General features: G+C 47.8%; 1 protein-coding gene across 2 annotated transcripts in view; it reads right to left on the minus strand.

Annotated features, from left to right (window-relative positions):
- slc2a3a (solute carrier family 2 member 3a) overlaps positions 1-21660 on the minus strand; it is a 34448-nt gene that overhangs the window by 8644 nt on the left and 4144 nt on the right. The window contains exons 3-4 of one of the 2 annotated variants that reach the window (XM_077195262.1): positions 20920-21018; positions 19751-19911 (exon numbers count right to left, since the gene is read on the minus strand). In XM_077195262.1, the coding sequence (XP_077051377.1) occupies positions 19751-19911; positions 20920-21018 (260 nt within the window). Of the gene's footprint in view, positions 1-19750; positions 19912-20919; positions 21096-21660 lie in introns of those variants that run through there. The other variant, XM_077195261.1, reaches the window with a different exon arrangement.

Genomic DNA, 21660 nt, shown 5'->3' on the forward strand with positions numbered 1-21660 from the left:
AGGTGTGTCCCGTTTATTAGTCTTGTTAGGGGGCTTTTACACTGGGCTCGTTTGCTGCGGTCGGAGCCCGGGTATGGCAAGCCGTTTTGGCTTAAATTGTACACAGCCTTACTCGTCGTAATTACGTTTTTACTAGTAAGAATTCAATTAGAGTTCCCGATTGTTCCCGGCGCCCCCCGCAACGTTGGTTTGGTTTCACACTCAACTTGATTCTATCGAACTCTGGTGCGTTTGCGTGCATCTTACGTCATCGCAAACGTGCACGGCGCATGATAGAAAACGTACTCGGTTACTAACGTAACCTCGGTTCTCTCTAGAGAGGGAACGAGTACTGCGTAATATCTTACGCTATGGGGAAAACCTCTTTTCCACGAGATATTGAAGCCAAAAATTATCCTTTAATTTTGATTAATGTAAAACGCTGTGCGGCAGCGTGCAGACGTAGGCAAGACGGCTCGCGCGCCTATTGGCTGCCCTGCGGCAACAGCAGCAAGCCTATCGAGAGAGGCCCTACGTGACATCCAATGGGGGTGCTTCGCGCCCATTTCGTCGCGTCCCGCCAGAATAGGCGTGGCCTTGGCCTATAAATACGCTCGACAGGCTGATACAAACTGGTTTTCAACGCTGAAGCGAACCAGCGCTGTTGTATGCACGGCAAGATACGCAGTACTCGTTCCCTCTCTAGAGAGAACCGAGGTTACGTTAGTAACCGAGTACGTTCTCTTACGAGAGTATCTCTCGTACTGCGTAATATCTTACGCTATGGGGAACACAATGTAAGACGCCGTGCGTACTGGGATCCGACACCAAAGTCCCAAGGGCAGTAGCCCGGGGCTCATATAGTGCATAATCACCGTAGACTCACAGAGAGTCGGAGAAGAGAGGCTACCAGCATCATTCCCCACGAAATAGCATCCCATAGGAGCTAGTTATGTCAACAGTATATCCCGCAGACAGGGTGAACGCGTTCAGCCTGAACTGGGGAAAAATACGGGCTATTCAACACCCCTGGAGCTGTTCCATCGATCAGTGAGCGATACTCAATCAAAACTCAGCATTCTGCGCCGGCGCAGCGGGACAGATAGTACTGAATTCTAGACCGACAGCAGCTTGGCCTGTAAGGCGGGAACTTCTAGGTTATAGAACCTTATAAATGTAGACGGCGAGGCCCAGCCCGCCGCCATACAGATATCATGCAAGGAAATCCCACTAGACCACGCCCACGAAGAGGCCACGCCTCTCGTGGAGTGCGCTCTGACACCCAAAGGACACTGCAGGCCCTTAGAAGTGTAAGCCAGCACTATGGCATCGACTATCCATCTGGATAGGCTCTGTTTTGATGCGGCCAGTCCCTTGGAGCGTCCGCCAAACAAAACAAAGAGCTGCTCGGTCTGCCTGAAGACAGACGAGCGGGACACATAAGCCCTCAGCGGCCTGACGGGGCAAAGGAGATTAGCATCCGCTTCCTCATTGTTCACCGGGAGGGCGCACAGGGAAATAACCTGGGCCCTGAACGGTGTGTTGAGGGATTTTGGCACGTACCCGTGCCTTGGTTTGAGTATGACTTTTGAGTCATTAGGCCCAAACTCAATACAGGACGCGCTTACTGAAAGCGCTTGCAAGTCCCCCACGCGCTTCATTGAAGCAAGAGCCACAAGAAATACCGTTTTGAAAGACAGGTGCTTCATGTCTGACAAATGGATTGGCTCGAATGGGGCACCTTTCAGGGCTTCCAGAACCGTAGAAAGGTCCCACATAGGGACTGAGGGAGGTCTGGAAGGATTCAGCCTCCGAGCTCCCCTGAGGAATCGCACGACGAGGTCGTTCTTCCCCAGTGACTGGCCAGACGTCGGTTTTGCAAACGCCGCTATGGCCGCCACGTATACTTTGAGCGTGGACGGGGTTCTACCCTTATCCAGCAGCTCCTGAAGGAAGGAGAGCACTTCCGTAACCCCGCAGTCTACGGGTGAAAAGCCCTGAGCTTGACACCAGGTAGAGAACACTGACCATTTCGAGGAGTAGAGCCGTCTAGTAGACGGGGCCCTAGCCTGCGTGATCGTGTTTAACACTCCCTCCGGGAGGTTAGCGGGTACCCGTTGATGGCCCACACATGTAGGGACCATAACTCCGGGCGAGGATGCCAAATCGAGCCCTTTGCCTGAGAGAGGAGGTCTCTCCTCACCGGTATCGGCCACGGGGCAGTGCTGGCCAGCTGCATCAGGACTGGGAACCAGGTTTGGTTCGTCCATAGCGGAGCCACGAGCAGCACTGGGCATCCATTTTCCCTGATTCGTTCCAGCACTTGAGGCAGGAGCGAGACGGGGGGTAAAGCATAGAGGGGGCGTCGGGGCCATACGTGGGCCAGCGCGTCCCTGCTCTTGGAGAAAAAGTTCGGACAGTGAGCGTTTTCCTGGGACGCGAACAGGTCCACCTGCGCTCTGCCGAATGTCTCCCACAGCAGTTGGATCGTCTGCGGGTGCAGCGACCATTCCCCTGCTTGGACATTGTTTCTGGACAGTCTGTCTGGTCCAAGATTCAGGTGACCAGGCACATGCGCTGCTTTCAGTGAAAGCAGGTTGTGCTGAGCCCAGCCCAGGGAAGCGTTTCGTCAGCCTGTAAAGGCTTCGGGACCTGACGCCGCCCTGGTGATTTATGTACGCCACCACTGACATGTTGTCCGACCGGACTAAGACGTGGCGGCCTTTTATCTGGGGACAAAAACGCCTTAGCGCGTTGTCTACTGCCAGCATTTCTAGACAGTTTATGTGTAGGAGCTTCTCCCGTTCTGACCACTGGCCAAAGAACGGTCTGCCCTCGAGCAGCGCTCCCCACCCCGAGGTGGAGGCGTCCGTGGACACCACCATCACACTCGAGGGTGTCCCCAGACTCACGCCTGACTGGTACCAGTCGGCTTTTTTCAAGGTTTCAGAGCCGAGACGCATTTCCTGTCGACCCTGAGGCGAAACAGACCAGCGGCCCCAGCCCCGGGCGGAACTCGTGCTTTCAGCCATAACTGCAGTGGGCGCATGCGAAGCAGGCCCAGCTGAAGTACTGAAGATGCTGAGGCCATGAGGCCCAGCATTTTCTGAAACCGTTTGAGCTGGACTATAGGGCCGCGGCGGAAGGATTTCACGGCGCGCTGAATGTTCAGTCCTTGCTCCGGCGACAGACATGCTGTCATAGACAGCGAGTCCATCACTGTTCCCAGAAAGGAGATTTTCTGGCTGGGAGACAGCGAACTCTTCGCCCAATTGACTGTGAGACCCAAATTCTCGAGATGCTCGAGTAATGCGGTCTTGTGTTCTATGAGCTCTGATCGTGATCGAGCTAGAATCAACCAGTCGTCCAAGTAGTTCAAAATTCGCATGCCCTGAAGTCTCAGGGGTGCGAGAGCCGCGTCCATGCACTTCGTGAATATACGGGGTGCTGGAGACAGGCCGAACGGTAGGACTGTGTATTGATATGCCTGGCCCTCGAAGGCGAATCTCAAGAATCGCCTGTGACGTGACGCAATCTGTATTTGGAAATAGGCGTCTTTCAGATCTATTGACATGAACCAGTCTCCCTGGCGCACGTGCGCGAGGATTTTGCTGGTTGTCAGCATTTTGAACTTGCGTTTCAGAAGCGCTTTGTTCAATTGTCGCAGATCTAGAATGGGTCTGAGACCCCCGTCTTTTTTCGGTACCAGAAAATATCTGCTGTATACACCCCCTTCGCTCTGAGCCTGAGATAAAGGTTCTATGGCCCCTTTGCTCAGTAGTTTCGCTATTTCGGTTCGAAGTAGATGAGATACTTCATTGTCCACTGTGGTTTCGACACGCGCCGTGCAACGGCGGGGACGTCGAGCGAACTGTAGCGAATAGCCTCTCTTTATAGTGTTCAACACCGATTCTGATACCCCGGGAAGCATTGCCCATGCATTCGCGTGGATAGCTAGAGGCAGAATGATATCCGGGCTCTGGCCGCGGCACAGCGGCGGCTGCAGAGCTTCGGTGTGCTGAGACATGAACACTGTGTTTAAAGTGCGCGAGGCGGGGGGCGCGCCGATCACGGCGGGCAGCCTGTTCGCACTCGCTTTCTCTATGACAAATTGTGGAGAGAGAACGAGCGGGACAAACCCCGTAGGGTTCAGCGTGTCTGTGAGTGAATGTGGGCGCGGGACAGCGGGCACATTTACTGCACTGAAAACACAGTCGGCTTGCGCTGACTGAATATGTGTTGGTTTCGTTTTTACAGAAACCGTGGGACACGAACTGTGTAGTGTTTGTGGGCACTGTGTCGTGGGCACATTCACTACGTTTGCACAATCGACATGAGTCGATTTTATTTGTGCTAGCCCTGAACTGTGGCGGGCTGTGTCTGTGTGTGGGAATGGGCACTGTGACGTGGGCATTCTTACAACACTCATAACACCATCGGCTATGGCCGGGACACCAGAAAATACACTCTTTATTGGATTTATCTGGGTCGCCGTAAAAATGGCGTTAATGTGCAGGCAAGCGGGCTGTGGTACCGGCTTGTTTACTGCGAAATACACTGGAACAGTCACATTGTTTGGAACTGAACGAGCGAGAGGTTTCGGTGGAGTCTGGCCGCGGCGAGACTTAAACACCGTGGGTCTTAGCTGACTGTATGTGTGTTGGTTTCGTTTTACAGAAAACGTGGCACATGCAGCGTATAGTGTTTGTGGGCACTGGGTTGTGGGCACATTCACTACATTTAATGCACAATTGACATGAGTCGATTTCATATGTGCGAGCCCTGCACTGTGGCGGGCTGTGTTTGTGTGTAGAAATGAACACTGGGCTGTGGGCATTTTCATTACACTCAAAACACCATCGGCTGTGGCCGGAATACCAGACAATACATTGCTTATATGATTTTTCTGGGTCGCCGTGGAAACAGCATTTGTGTGCAGGCAAGCGGGCCATGGTACCGGCTTGTTTACTGCAAAATACACTGGAACAGTCACATTTTCTTGGAACTGAACGAGCGAAAAGTATCAGTGCAAGTCTGGCGAGACTAAATTTTATCTGCTGCGAGAGCTGGGATCGACCACGGGTCTCCCGTGCGATGGCTGTAGGTTTCGCCACTGAACCACAGGGGGAAACGACAAAAGCCTAAAATAGCTCGACCACATAATAGAGCGTCATCACAGTTTTGTGTGTGTTGGCGTTTGTTTGCATGCGTGCGTGTTATACAACAGGCTCATAGCTGCAATATTGACATTTTCAGCCGCTCAAACTAAGAGGAACTGAGAAATGTTTGAGGAATGGAGATTGGTCCGGCCTCGGCGGGACTAAAAATACACTCTATCCTCATTTCGCCGATGACGCATGCCCACGGGGGGCGGGGTAGCTTTCTTATAACGTAAAGAAAAGCTAGCCGCGGTTTAATGCTGGCCCGTTTCCCTGACGACTCGCGGGCAGAAGGGGGAGATCCACAGAGCTCGCCCAATCCTCACTGTCCGACGCGGGGATATAGCAGCTGGCCTCCTCTACAGATGCAGCTATCTCGTCGTCATTAATGGCGGAAGCGGCGGCGCGCGGCGGCCGTTGTCCGTCAGTGAGCGACTCGATTGAAGCTGGTGAAGCTGGCGGGCGAACCGGCGAGCTTTCACGGCTGGAGAAGGATCAGGGACCCGCTGAGTACGGCGCTTTGCGGCGCGGCACTACAGCGGGCGGGAGTCTCACTCACCATGGCAATAGCTGGCCTCCTCTACCGATGCAGCTATCTTGTCGTCACTAATGGCGGAAGCGGCGGCGCGCGGCGGCCGTTGTCCGTCAGTGAGCGACTCGATTGAAGCTGGTGAAGCTGGCGGGCGAACCGGCGAGCTTTCACGGGCTGGAGAAGGCTCGAGGACCCGCTGAATACGGCGCTTTGCGGCGCGGCACTACAGCGGGCGGGAGTGCAGACTCGGAGAGAAAATGCCAGGCAAGTCCTCAGAGTCACCATGGCAAATAGTTCCACAGGAACGAAGCGTCTTCTAAAAGACGCTTGCTCTTTTAGAACAGATACAAAACAGAGATAGAGTGTGAGTCGCAGCGGCGAACACACACTCAGCAGTGAAAAGGATATGAACGCCGGAAAGCGTAGCAGGTACGGCGGCTGAAGGCGGCGAGGTGTAGGCCAGCGACTTCAGGCTCGAAGGCTCGTCCCGCAGAAGGCTTACAATCAGACGGCGCGGCTTCTCACTCCGGATCCAGCGATGCAGTAGTGCTTCGCTGAAGAGTTGAAAATCAGTTTGTATCAGCCTGTCGAGCGTATTTATAGGCCAAGGCCACGCCTATTCTGGCGGGACGCGACGAAATGGGCGCGAAGCACCCCCATTGGATGTCACGTCACGCAGGGCCTCTCTCGATAGGCTTGCTGCTGTTGCCGCAGGGCAGCCAATAGGCGCGCGAGCCGTCTTGCCTACGTCTGCACGCTGCCGCACAGCGTTTTACATTAATCAAAATTAAAGGATAATTTTTGGCTTCAATATCTCGTGGAAAAGAGGTTTTCCCCATAGCGTAAGATATTACGCAGTACGAGAGATACTCTCGTAAGAGAACACGACGCGGGTCAATATATTGTGATTTTATTAATTTGGTGCTGTTATGCATAGCTGAGTAAACAACACAGCTAAGTTTACTTTGCCTGTCTCTCTCTCTCTCTCTCTCTCTCTCTCTCTCTCTCTCTCTGTGTGTGTGTGTGTGTGTGTGTGTGTGTGTGTGTGTGTGTGTGTGTGTGTGTGTGTGTCGCATAAGCTGTCTTTCCGCTGCTTGCAAATGGACTCTTTTGAGGAGACAGTGGATTTCCATTAATTTGTTGCCCTGATTGCACGCGCTATGCGCGAATACACTGCAGACTCACTCTTGCTCGTATCCAATGTAAATCTTCATCCATTACGTGTGTTTTATTTAACTGAATACATCATCGGCTAAAACGCATTCGCAGGATAGGCTACTTTACTTCCTGAACAAGTGCGCACCAGAGTCCGTATTGCTTTCACATTCACGCGAACCGCAGATCCACTAGCATAGCCAGAAAAGCGTCTCTGGGTGTGCATAAGAAAAATTGGGTGTGCCACATTTATTGTTATATGAATGTGCAAAAAAACTCGGACCCGGCGTATCACTAACTTTACAGAATAGACTGGGCTGATGTGTAAAACTGGCTTGCCACATAAACATAATACTAGGCCTACAGCATATAAAATATAACTCAGGGCTCAACATTAAGGCTTTACACGTGCTTGTCCTTCGAACAAGTAAATCGGCCATTCTCTTGTCCAAGTAAAAATCCAGAAATCAGTTTAAATGTATGCTTCATCTTTCATTTTAAATTCTTAGATTTGATCAATAAATTCAATTGAAATAAGACACTATGCTGTTACCAATCAAATTAATTAATTTACACTGAAAAATTACAACTGCATTAAATAATGTTATGAGATTGTTTTAAATATTTTTTTGAAGATACAAATATGACATATTGGAAAGAATTATAGCCTACTTTTAAACATGAAACTAAACCACCAGTAGGGGGCGGCAGGTGTCCGTCTTAAAGGAGAACTCCGGGCAATTTTTAAGTTAATCTTGATCGTTAGACCTTTGTGAGTACTGACTATAGAAAAAAAAACGAACCGGATTGGTGCTTGCTACGCGGAGCTGCGACCGCGAATGCCCAGAGCTCCCACCCAGCTAAAACGGCAGTTATGGGGGCATCGACATAAAGAGCGTTTTTGAGCCTCTTAACAGACACAAAATGCAATTAAAATGTCTGTCCAACATGAACAGGGACCCTACATGTGAACAAGATGCGTTTAGCAACTTAGCCATTGTTTCAACTCACCTAAATAGTCTTTTAGACGGCAAGCTGTAGTCTCGCGCTGCAGTCCCGTGCTGTAGCCGGAAAAGGTAAACAATGTCCAGGTGGGAGGAGCGTTGATTATGTGCGACGAGTCTTCGTACATGGAATGGCATTTTTCTTCAAACGGCCCCGCTGTGTTGAGTGTGTGTAGTCATCCTTGTCAAAGTGCTCACTGCAAATGCGGTAATCTTTAGCGCGTAGTACTTCTACGGGAGTTTGCACATCAAGTTGAAATACAACTAGCCACAACTGCAGAATCTCGAGGTCATGGAAAGGAAGACGATGAAAATATAAGCTTTTATATTTTCGCATTCTGTTGTCACAATTCGGAAAGGCACAAACACGAACCATTTCTTCTTCACTTGTAAGCAACTCTGATCATAACTCGTCGCACATGATCAACGCTCCTCCCACCTGGACATTGTTTACCTTTTCCGGCTACAGCACGGGACTGCAGTGCGAGACTACAGCTTGCCGTCTAAAAGACTATTTAGGTGAGTTGAAACAATGGCTAAGTTGCTAAACGCATATTGTTCACATGTAGGGTCCCTGTTCATGTTGGACAGACATTTTAATTGCATTTTGTGTCTGTTAAGAGGTTCAAAAACGCTCTTTATGTCGATGCCCCCATAGCTGCCGTTTTAGCTGGGTGGGAGCTCTGGGCATTCGCGGTCGCAGCTCCGCGTAGCAAGCACCAATCCGGTTCGTTTTTTTTTCTATAGTCAGTACTCACAAAGGTCTAACGATCAAGATTAACTTAAAAATTGCCCGGAGTTCTCCTTTAATGAGTGAGTTATTGAGTCATTTATTCAAATGTTTCGTTCAAACGGCTGAATCGTTAAGGAATGAGGCAGTTGTTTAATGGATCATTGAATCTTTGACTCAATCGATGCATTCAAAGTAGGGGTGTAACGACTCGGTCAATAATCGATTTAAAATGCTAAGAATCGAATAATTTGCGATTCTATAGCGATTTAGTGCTTTACAATATGTAAACATTAAATGACTACATGCGTGAATTAATGGAGGCGTTACTTGTGCGACGTCATTTGGCGTCCTCCCAGCTCTCCTTCACAGATACTCGCTGCACTCTTTACCATCTTTCACTGGATTTCGCTCGCGCTCGGTCCCATATAGCTCTCTCATCTACAGATTTTTGAGCAGTCCACATTTGAGCTCTCCTCAGGACAGCCACTGATGTTCACATGAGCAGGTGACAGCTTTCTATCGAGAAAGCAAGTCTTGAGTCAAACCGCTCAAGCCATTGATAAAGCTGCCATGTCATTGCGCGGGCACTGCTATGAAACAACGCGTTCGTTGCGTGGAAACGTCGCCGTTATTTTCTTTAAGATAAGATACTGAAGTTTTACGGAAATGGGTCATACCCGTCCTGAGCAGCTGAAGTAAAACCTCACTTATTCAAGGTGCGCATTTATTACATGGAAAGAGAAAACGCAAATAGACCTAAAATACACACGCTTCCTATGAATCATGAATGAAATTTAACTTTATGTCATTAAACTGAATGTACGAAGGAAACTGCTGAAATAACTACAATATTAATTACACTGAAATAAGAGCGCGTGGTTTATCCATCAATCAGATGCGCATTAAAGTTGCATTCGTAATCGTTACTAGCCTATAGCAAAAGAAGACACCCGGCGCGTTTTCTCTCAGAATCATAGGAAAATGTTCAGTAGCCTATAAAGAGAACAAAGAGTATTCCATGAGGAATACTTACTATTCCATGAGGAAAGTTAGTTAAGGTTTAGTGGGAGAGTTCATGGTATTTTTAGTCTCACAATGGAAGGATGTACCAGGAACACTTTAAGGTTGTTTAACCATTAAAATATCGTACAAAATAGTTAGGCTTTAAAATTATTGTTAGTTCATCATGCTTTTTAAATCTTGGCTTACATTTCTACAAATGCTAATTTATAGGCTTTGGAAATATTTTTTATAATAATAAATTAATTGAAAACTAGCATGAACTAACATTAACAATAGACGTTGTCGTTGTTTTTTTTGTTGTTGTCCCCACTCTCTGACCCCCGAAGACCACTGTGTAATTCACACCCTGACTTAGACCCATTGGGGGAAGCATTTAAATAATCCTATGAATGCATAGAAAAAATGAATAATCGAATCAAATTAATCGCATCGAATCTTTCTGAATTTGCAAAAATCGTTTCTGAATCGAATTGAAAACCTATGAATCGTGAATCGAATCGATTCGCTGCATACCCAAAGATTCACAGCTCTAATTCAAAGCGCCGAATGAATCATTCATTAATGCAGTTACGTGTTCAGGTGAGCTGCGCTGTGGTTCCTGGGATGTTTGTTTGGAACTATTTGGAATTTAAAATGAAAGATGAAGCATACTTTTAAACCGATTTCTGGATTTTTACTTGGACAAGAGAATGGCCGATTTACTTGTTCGAAGGACAAGCACGTGTAAAGCCTTAATGTTGAGCCCTGAGTTATATTTTATATGCTGTAGGCCTAGTATTATGTTTATGTGGCAAGCCAGTTTTACACATCAGCCCAGTCTATTCTGTAAAGTTAGTGATCGCCGGGTCCGAGTTTTTTTGCACATTCATTTGACAATAAATGTGGCACACCCAATTTTTCTTATGCACACCCAGAGACGCTTTTCTGGCTACGGTAGTGGATCAAATAGAACAAAAACAGTCAATATTGTGTCTAAAATGTAAGTGACTTGATATTAATTACTTGTTTATTGAACTGTCATATGAAATCAGTGTCATATTTTCAGTCGTGATGGTATTCAGCACTCGCGGTCACGTGATGTTGCTTAACTGTATGTATCATATCATATGTTATAAATATAAAAACTCCACATTAATTTTTTAACCGCTCTATGTTCATAAAGTTTATTTGTGTGATCTGCGCTCATTTGTTTCCATTTGTCCTCATGAGGCTGCGTGAGCCTCAACAGCACAACCGTATTACCAGTCAGTGGCTGTTTGCTGATTGGTTGGCAGTCCGAATGTCGGCAGTTATTTTGTTAACATTATTTTGTTTAAATAATAATTTAAACTAAACTGCCTGTGTGAAAGCCCCCTATGTCTCTCTGTTTTCTGTCTATTTAAGCCTTGTGTTTCTTTCAGTTCTTTGTCGTTGTTCTGGGGATTATTTTGTGAAGTTTGAGTTTGTTTTTGAATAAAGCTGATGTAGCCTACTTAGATCCTGTTTCATCTCTGCTGCAACCACTGTGTAACACAGTGTTTCCCAAACGGGGTGCCGCGGGACCCTGAGGTGCCTTCTGGCGAGAGCAGGGGTGCCGTGTAAAAACTCCATTAAACATTTTAAAATTGCTAAAATGTGTAAAAAAAAAAATTAATAAATGTATCATCAATCTCGCATCGTCGGAAGCGTCTAATAACAACAAATAATGCACACAAATTCATAATAAAAAATGCAAATCATACGTTCCCTTTCGTCCTGGGAACTCCGACGTGTCGTCGGGGGAGTTCCCTGACGAATTGGGATCACGCTAGGGAGACCAATTGCCTTCGAGTGAATTAAAACGAGCCAATGAAAATTGGCATGCAAGATTTGCATTCCGCGACCCGCCTACCAGCGCGGGTATAAAAGGCGGAAGTAAACATTGCGCAATGCTTTTAGCTTCGGAGCCGACCGATTGTGTCCTCTCTGAGTGAGTGAGCTTTAAGATTGTATTTTTCTTACTGCTACGAGTCTGCTGTTTCGGGAGGGGATCTCTCTGTGTTGGTGAGATGGCGTTTCAGCGACCGCGCGCTTCCTGTCTGCCGGCTGCGTCTATATGCTGTTAATTCAAAAGCTGTTTTCACAGCTGGTAAACGGTTGAGTGCGCACAGTGGGCTTGCAGTTTCCCCGCTGTGTTGCCGCGTTGGGTCCCTGTGTGCTTCAGCACGATAGAGAGAACTTTCTTCCTGAAAGAGCAACACGAGTGAAGATCGCGTCCTTTTCAGGATGACGTTTCACTCGTGTGTTTCTGGATGCGATCGTTCCCTGTCCTTATTTGACGGCCACGTTCATTGTTTCACATGCCTAATCCGTGTGTGAGACTACGTTCGTGGGTGGTTCATGTTCTCTCAGGGGTGCATGACCACGTCGGCACGTTGTTCGTCTCCCCTTTCTCGTAAAGGCTTGAGCCGCTCAGCGTGCCGTGTGCCGTCGAGCGCCGGCTGACAGCGCGGGTTGTCACGGCAACCCAGCGCGCGTCATTCGGCGCTCAAGATGCGTGGTCAAGATCAAGACTCGCGTGCCTCTATGAGGTGAGTCCCTTTGCTTATTTCCCGATCTAGTTTCTCTTCTGGTGCACCAGAGGAGGGCTACTTTGGCGAATAACATTGGTGATCTGAGGGTTTCAGTGAGCACGAACCACTCACTCCTCTAGCGCATCGCAAACATGCTGAGACTGTGTTCGTGGGTGGTTTATGCTTTCTTATGAGAGCATGACCACGTCGGCACGTTGTTCGCCTTGCCTGAAGGCTTGAGCGCCCAGCGTGCCGTGTGTCATCGAAGCGATGGCCACGTTCACTATCTTGCATGCCTGGTTGACGGCCACGATCACTGTTTCACATGCCTAATCAGTGTGTTGAGACTGCGTTCGTGGGTGGTTCATGTTCTCTCAGGAGTGCATGACCACGTCGGCGTGCTGCTCGTCTCCCCTTTCTCGTAAAGGCTTGAGCCGCTCAGCGTGCCGTGTGCCGTCGAGGCTTTCGGATGGGATTCTGGTCCTTCTCATGAGGGACCAAGCATTTCATTCGGGGCCCCAGGGAGGACAGATGTCGATCGCTACATCGGAGAGAGGGCTGTTATACTCTGAAAATGATGCTGAGTTCCTACTATAATGTCGTGTTCTCATGCTGAAGATTCAGACTTAACAGCCACACTTTCCTGGGCTGTTCTAAAGCGCCTGGATGTGTGTGAAGAATTTTGGCAGTATGGAAACCAGCCCGCTCGGAGTTTGTTTTTCCCAAGGGAAGGGAAGCAACCCTGAGAGGAGCGACACAGAGTATGTGACGATCTGCTCTTTGGGAGTGCGTGTCATCACCACTCCGTCCCCCGGGGGAGGGCCGGGTGGAGAATTTAGTTTCTGTTCCGCCGCTGGTTATCCAGTAATCAGCGGTACCCAAAGTTTGAGCAGTCCACTTCCTCTGAGTCGTTCACGGGCCCCAGCGTCACTCTCGTCTCTCGCTGGGTGAGGGGAAACCAGGACTCGATGCCCCCGGGCCTCGTCCCTCGTTTCCCCTCACGGTCGAGACTGGCAGTATAATAAGACCAGTTTCCTCCGTCCGAGAGGGTCAGAATGGCAGTGCGTGCCGCCCCCGAGCTGCACCACTCCCGTTCCCCTCTCCCCAGCTTGCAGATAGCAGTGACGCAGCCTCAGCTGCGTCGCTCCGGTCTGCAGCTGGGCCCGGAGGCGCAGAGACCAGCATACGAGGAGTCAGGGCCTCGTTCCTCGTCTCTCCCCCTCCCCTCGCCACCGGGCAGTCCGCAGCAGAACGCCCACGAGCCTTCTCTGCCGTCTGCCCCTCGGTGGAAGCAGGTTGGTGTCAGGCGCACCCAGACCCCCGCTCTCGGTCGCTACAACGCCACCAGAGCCGGGTCCCTGTCTTCCACCTCGCTGCCCCTCCGCGGGTACGCCGGTGGTTCGGGTGGGTTCATTGGGACGGTATCTGGAAGCCTGGCTAGAAGCGCTTCCGGGTCCGTCCCGATGGCTCATCCGGACCATCCGGTTCGGCTATGCAATTCAGTTTGCACGCCGGCCTCCCAAGTTCAGGGGCGTCCACTTTACCCGTGTGCGGTCGGTGGACGCCCCTGTCTTGCGGAAAGAGATCGATGTCCTGCTGGCGAAGGACGCGATCGAGCCGGTCCCTCCTGCCGAGATGAGGTCCGGGTTTTACAGCCCCTACTTCATTGTACCCAAGAAAGGCGGTTGGTTACGGCCAATCCTGGACCTGCGGGTCTTGAATCGGGCCCTGCACAAACTCCCGTTCAAGATGCTCACGCAGAAGCGCATTTTCGAATGCATCCGTCCCCAGGATTGGTTTGCAGCGATCGACCTGAAGGACGCGTACTTTCACGTCTCGATTCTCCTTCGACACAGACCGTTTCTTCGGTTTGCTTTCGAGGGTCGGGCGTATCAGTACAAAGTCCTACCCTTCGGGCTGGCCCTGTCACCCCGCGTCTTCACGAAAGTCGCGGAGGCGGCCTTTGTTCCCATGAGAGAACAAGGCGTTCGCATCCTCAACTACCTCGACGACTGGCTCATTTTAGCTCACTCGCGAGATGTGTTGTGCGATCACAGGGACATGGTGCTTCGGCACCTCAGCCGGTTGGGGCTTCAGGTCAACTGGGACAAGAGCAAACTCTGCCCCGTGCAGAGGATCTCTTATCTCGGTATGGAGCTGGACTCGGTCGCCCGGACTGCGCGCCTCACGGAGGAACGCGTCCAGTCAGTGCTCACCTGCCTCAGGTCTTTTCGAGGCAGGACAGCGGTTCCACTGAAACAATTTCAGAGGCTCCTGGGGCATATGGCAGCCGCAGCCGCAGTAACGCCGCTCGGCCTGTTACATATGAGACCGCTTCAGCGCTGGCTTCACGATCGAGTCCCGAGGTGGGCGTGGCACAGCGGCACGTTCCGGGTCAAAGTGACCCCGCACTGTCGCCAAACCTTCTCCCCGTGGTCGGATCCTGCGTTTCTACGGGCCGGAGTGCCCTTAGTCCAGGTTTCCAGGCATGCTGTGGTTTTCACAGATGCCTCTGCCACCGGATGGGGGGCCACGTACAACGGGCATGCAGTTTCAGGTCTGTGGACGGGGCCTCAACTGCATTGGCATATCAACTGCCTAGAGTTGCAAGCAGTACGCTTAGCCTTGCGTCGCCTCAAAGGGGTTCTCAGACACAAGCACGTACTGGTCCGTACGGACAGCACTGCGACCGTTGCGTACATCAACCATCAAGGTGGTCTACGCTCCTGTCGTATGTCGCGACTCGCCTCCCACCTCCTCCTATGGAGTCAGAAGCATCTGAGGTCGCTTCGTGCCATTCACATTCCAGGGGAGCTCAACCGTGTGGCAGACGAGCTCTCACGGCTGCCTCCCCTGCCAGGAGAATGGCGACTCCATCCCCAGTCGGTCCAGCTGATTTGGAGTGTCTTCGGAGTCGCACAGGTAGACCTGTTTGCCTCTCCGGACACGACCCATTGCCAGTGGTTTTATTCCCTGTCCGAGGGGACCCTCGGCACGGACGCCCTGGCTCACAGCTGGCCCCGGGACCTGCGCAAGTATGCGTTTCCCCCAGTGAGCCTTCTTGCACAGACTCTGTGCAAGGTCAGGGAGGACGAGCAGCAGGTCCTTCTTGTGGCGCCGTATTGGCCCACCAGGACTTGGTTCACCGAATTCATGCTCCTCGCGACAGCCCCTCCTTGGCCGATTCCTCTGAGGAAGGACCTTCTTTCTCAGAGACGGGGCACTCTATGGCACCCGCGTCCAGACCTCTGGAAACTCCATGTCTGGTCCCTGGACGGGACGCGGAGGTTCTAGGTGGTCTGCCACAGGCAGTGGTAGACACCATCACTTCCGCTAGAGCCCCCTCTACGAGGCGCCTCTATGCGTTGAAGTGGAACCTGTTCGTCGATTGGTGTTTCTCCCGTCAGGAGGACCCCCGAACTTGCCCGATCGGAGTCGTGCTTTCCTTCCTGCAAGATGGGTTGGAGCGAAGGCTGTCTCCCTCCACCCTCAAAGTGTATGTCGCCGCAATAGCCGCGCATCACGATGCACTGGAAGGTAAGTCCTTGGGGAAGCACGACCTGGTCATCAGATTCCTTAAGGGTGCCAGGAGGTTAAATCCACCTCGTGTTTTGCACTCGGTACCCTCTTGGGACCTTGCTCTGGTACTTAGAGCTCTTCAAAGTCCTCCCTTTGAGCCTTTGCTGACGGTAGAGCTTAATATCCTGTCCATTAAGACAGCGCTCCTGTTGGCATTGGCCTCTTTCAAGAGGGTCGGGGATCTGCAGGCTTTTTCGGTCGACGAATCGTGCCTAGAGTTCGGGCCAGGCCTTTCTCACGTTGTGTTGAGAGCCCGGCTCGGATATGTGCCCAAGGTTCCTACCACTCCCTTCGTGGACCAGGTAGTGAACCTGCAAGCGCTGCCCCAGGAGGAGGCAGACCCAGCCCTAGCTTTTCTCTGTCCTGTCCGCGCCCTGCGGGTTTATATTGACAGAACGCAAAGCTTCAGAACCTCAGATCAGCTCTTTGTCTGTTACGGAGGCCGGCAGAAGGGGAAGGCCGTCTCCAAGCAGAGGTTAGCCCACTGGTTAGTGGATGCTATCACCCGAGCATATGAGTCTCTGGGTGAGCCTTGTCCTCCCAGGTTGCGCGCTCACTCCTCTAGAGGTGCTGCCGCTTCCTGGGCTTTGGCTCAAGGCGCCTCGCTGACAGACATCTGTAGAGCTGCGGGCTGGGCGACACCGAACACGTTCGCTAGGTTCTATAGCCTTCGTGTGGAACCTGTTTCCTCCCGAGTTCTGGCTACGGCCAGTGGGTCGAGGGAATAAGTTGTGTCGGCTTGCTACGCCACTCCGCCTCGAACAGCGGATACGTGCTTTCTTGCTCCGTATGGCGCCCTACGTTGGTGAGCCTCGTGAGTTCCTCCTTCACCCCTCCGGTGCTGGGCGTGGCGGACCGCCCGGCGCCAGGTCTGCTACCTCTAGTGAGGAGTTGTTAGTAGACTGGGTGCTCCAGTGATCTCTACTGTGAACCATCATGCCACGTGCAGTTTAGCCGTGTCTTCCCCTTGACGGACTCGTTCGTCATCCCTGTTGAGTGCGCTCCCATTTCCCTTGGATTGGGACCACCTCAGGGACTGCCATATGTTTCACTACCCCATTGGGCTAGTACATATGTGTATTCCTGGTCAGTCAGGCTGGGCCTTCCGCAGCTTTCCCCCTCTCTTGGGGAACGCTTTCCCAGTGTTATCCAATGTCCACTGTGCGGGTCTTGCGGAACAGCAGTGTGGTTCCCGTGCTAGCTCCCGCAACTTATTTCAAGAAACTGCTGCAGGGTAGCTTAGCCGGGCGCTGGAAGGGGCCAGCACCATGGCGCTTTATTAGGGATCCCAATTCGTCAGGGAACTCCCCCGACGACACGTCGGAGTTCCCAGGACGAAAGGGAACGTCTCGGTTACGTATGTAACCCTCGTTCCCTGAGTACAGGGAACGGAGACGTGTCGTCCCTTCGCCATGTCGCTGTACCTTCGCGGAGGACTGGACACTGTTCGGCTCCTCAGCGAAAAGCATTGCGCAATGTTTACTTCCGCCTTTTATACCCGCGCTGGTAGGCGGGTCGCGGAATGCAAATCTTGCATGCCAATTTTCATTGGCTCGTTTTAATTCACTCGAAGGCAATTGGTCTCCCTAGCGTGATCCCAATTCGTCAGGGAACTCCCCCGACGACACGTCTCCGTTCCCTGTACTCAGGGAACGAGGGTTACATACGTAACCGAGACGTTTTCTGCGTTCGTTGAATTGCGATTTCCGCATGATTTCATTCTCGTGCTTCATTCCCAGCGTCCACACATAAAGCTGCCTCTTTTTCATGGCTTGTTGCGCTTACGGTCAAATACACACGAAACATTGTCACAACGTCCGTCTTGCCGCATATTCACAAACACATCGGTTATGTCCGTGCTGCTGTGAACGGTAACGCGTGCGATTAATGTTTTTCAGTTTAACGCGTTAAAAAATATTTAAACACAATTAACGCAGCATCCGTTTTTTTCTGTCATCCTTTGGCTAGCGTTACATTATATAATCACGTTCTTATTCATGCAAATGCTTTTAAACCATGCAACCACGAAAAGACAAAAGAGAACGCGCTGTCTGTGAATGTCCTGCTGACACTGACGACGCGCATCGCGTGCCAGAATCGACTTCTCTTTCGTGCTTGAACGAATAATAACACACAGTTATGCCAAAATGTCCGTTTTGTTGAGTATCCTCATGAGAGCAGTCTTAAATTAATTAAAGTCTTAAATTAGAGTTGTGAGAAGATGGGACGCGTGTGAGATAAACAAGTGCAGCAGTGACAACAGAATCAAAGAACAGGTAACAGAGAAAATTACTCACTGCTCTTGACTAAAGAACGCTTGTAGCTTTAATAAGGATTCATCTATATTTAATTTATTATTTATGCAGTGAAGACTGTAAAGTGTTTGATAACTTCATTCAAGTAGCAGTATTGGTATCAGTGATACTGGGCTTCATTCATAAAAAAGATGCCTTTAAACAATTATTTAAAATATACTTCTTTATGTTGTTTATACATTAATTTGGAGATTAACTGTGAAATTATTACATTATAAAATATATTAAAAACAAGCTATCTTGTGCAATTATAACAAAATTAGCCCAATATAAAAACACAAATAGGCCTACACTGAGTGAGCAAACATTTTGGTGAGATTTGCAATGGTAATTGAGCAATGTTTTGCTGAATTATGAATAAAAGCCTTAATTAAATATGTCATCATGTAAAGTGATCGCTGGAGAAGAAATTAATGATTTCCTAGACTTTAAATGGATGGACAAAAAAATTGATAATATTAAAAAATATCTATATGACAGTAGGCCTATATACGGCAGTTATTCCCTGTGGTATTGAAAATCAATACATTTCAAGGTATAGTATCAAAGTAGTATCGTGACAACACTAGTGTAGGGTGCCACAAATTTTTTAACATTTTCAAAGGGTGCCTCGACTGAAAAAAGTTTGGGAAACACTGGTGTAACATATATAATAATATAGCAATAATATTAACATAATATACTTACATAATACTTATACTAACATACAGTATAAGTAATAGTAATTATTATATTGATTTAGTAGTATGTTATTTTAATTAATATATAGTTAATACATAATAGAATTTTATTATTTTCAATGTTTAATATTTTTGTAGAAACAGTGACAACTTTTGACATGATTTTTTGATTTATAGAAAGTTCAAAAGAACAGCATTTATTTGAAATATTACTTAAAACTCCAAACTTTTGGACGTATGAACGTCGAACTTAAAATTTTGTAATGTATATTATACTCAATAACTTTTAGTTACTGTTTATTGTGTTGTGTTGTGAATTCTTCATGTTTCAGACACTGTTATTACCACAATGCATATTTTTCATCTCGGTTATCACTGACAAAACCAAACAATAGGCAAAACCAGGGAGGTTGACAGAGGAGGCCACAGAAAGCAGAAAAAGAACAATGGCCACTGAGCACACATGAATGCTTGCTTTGACTGTTCTGACAATTTGGACAGCATATAAGCAGACAGGAAGACAGAGGTCAATTCTTCTACTCTGAGTGCCCTCATTTCGTTAAACTGCTTTATTATTTATAAAGCATTCACTGTCAAGTTAAAGCATTATTGTGAGTGATTCTGACATACTCTGATGTATTATCTGGCTCAGGATTCCCAGCATAAAAACACAAATGGCTACACTAAAATTCTCTGTACATATTTGCTACATTTTTGCTACATGTATTGATTCATATTAAACAGAGAAGACAAATGATGGAGATAATGTTGACTGGAAAATGTCAAAAGCCAGGTTCAAATCCACAATGCCAGTACTAGCGTCATGGTGCAGTCTACTAGAAAAAATGTGTTAAGCACTAAGCCATGGCTCTGACCTCAATGTGTCTTTACCAGTGATTGTAAATCTATGAGTATTGACACGGAAGAAGTCACAAGGTTTAAATTTCTTTCTTTAGATTTAAAACCGAGCACAGGACTTCCACAAAAGATACAGGTTTCCGCCGAATTTAAATTGGTCAACATTTGCCATATCAAGCAATATAGATGATTTTCCACATACCTCCCAAATTTGTTGGCTATGACACCGACACTGAATGATCCCATCATTCCACCCACGCTAAAGATGGCCACAGCAAAACTCCACACAATGGTGCACATGCCCGGTTTGATGGGCTCCCCGTAACGCTCCATCCATGTGGCGTTGAAGAACTCCCGCAATTTCTAAGATGTTAAAAGATTCCAATTTAAAATGGTCAATGCATAATTCTCATTTTATACTTTTCATACTTATTACTCCAAAGAAAATAATATGAATAATGAATAAGTACACTACTGTTCAAAAGGGGGGTTCATACTACACATTTTGTTCCTTTGACTTCCATTAAAACTTTTGCATCAGACTGGAAACGCAAGCTAATTCGAAAAGATTCACTGCAGTCAAAAGTACAAGTTCGGTGAACTCTGACCTGTCGAATTAGCAGAATTCGTGTGACCAGTACAAGATCTATACGTCACGGCATGACCTCTTGGCTGAATTAAAAGAACGCATATGTTTTCAGTAAAATCGAGTAGATTATATATTATTACATTTTGAATGTATCACTATTTATGTTGAATTCATGTTCATAAAAATAGGCAGCAGAGTGTGATGTCATATCATGAGCGTTACAGTGTCCGTAGAAATTTTGTGTGCTCAAAGTCTAGTGTGACCGCGGCTTTAAGGGTCTCCCAAGCTGCATGCTCACCCAAGCTGCATTTATTTGATCAAAATACAGTACAAATGGTAATATTGTGAAATATTTCAGTTTAAAAACTATGTTTTCTATTTGAATATACTTTAAAATGTAATATATTCCTGTGATGGTAAAGCTGAATTTTCAGCTTCATTACAGTCTTCAGTGTCACATAATCCTCCAGAAATCATTCTAATATCGAATGTCGATTTGGTGATCAAGAAACATTTATATATTATTATCAATGTTAAAAACAGTTGTGCTGCTTAATATTTTTGTGGAAACTGTGAAACATTTTTCCAGGATTCTTTGATTAATAGAAACAGCATATATTTTAACTCTTTTGTAACAAATGAAAGCACCCTTGCTGAATATTAGTATTCATTTTTTTTTTTTTTTTTTTATCTTACTGACCCCAATCTTTAAACGATTGTGTAGGTGTGTTTGAACATTTGATAGGTACTATACACACACATACACACACTCACTAACTAACCTGTTCTGGTGCATTGATGACTCCTGTGTTGTACCCAAACTGCAGGGAGCCAATTACAGCCGTTGACAAAGAAAACAGGAGGTAGCATGTTACCTGATTCTGTAAAACAAGAGAGGACAGGTAGTTGATCATCATTTCAGTTTGACTATTTTTTTATTTTTCATTTATTTATTTATTTATTTATTTATTTATTTATTTATTTATTTATTTTTTGACCACCAATTGATTGACACCAATCACACAAATATCTTACAAAAACACACAAAACGATGTCTATAAAAACACCAAATTATACATACATTTTTAAAACATTAAAAGACGTCATTTTAATCTTGCTTTTTCTTGCGTTGTGTGTTTCTTTAAAGTCCTAGTTTACTGGCTATTCACCGCATTCTTTCATTAACATTTGCTTGACTGATTTCTTTAAAGAGAAAGCACCGCTTCAAATGATGTAGTAAATAATGGGATGTAAACAAGGCAGCAGCAAACAACATAATAAAGAGCTCATCTTTAATTATCACAAATCAGCCATGTCCTAAAACGCCTTCAGCTGTAAGACAACACTGCGAATACACATTTCAGGTTTCTAGGGCAGCAGTGCTGACACTGTGAATTTTGAAGGGCTGTGTGATGCTGATATGGTCAAACATTCAACACAGATGACCTTAATCCTACAGAAATTGGACTACATCAAAAAGAATTCATAGTGTTTACCATGTATTTATACAACGCTGGACCAAG

This window comes from Siphateles boraxobius, unplaced genomic scaffold, assembly GCF_051911475.1.
Source record: "Siphateles boraxobius isolate OS27281-9 unplaced genomic scaffold, OSU_SipBor_1 33, whole genome shotgun sequence".
Taxonomy (NCBI): Eukaryota; Metazoa; Chordata; class Actinopteri; order Cypriniformes; family Leuciscidae; genus Siphateles; species Siphateles boraxobius.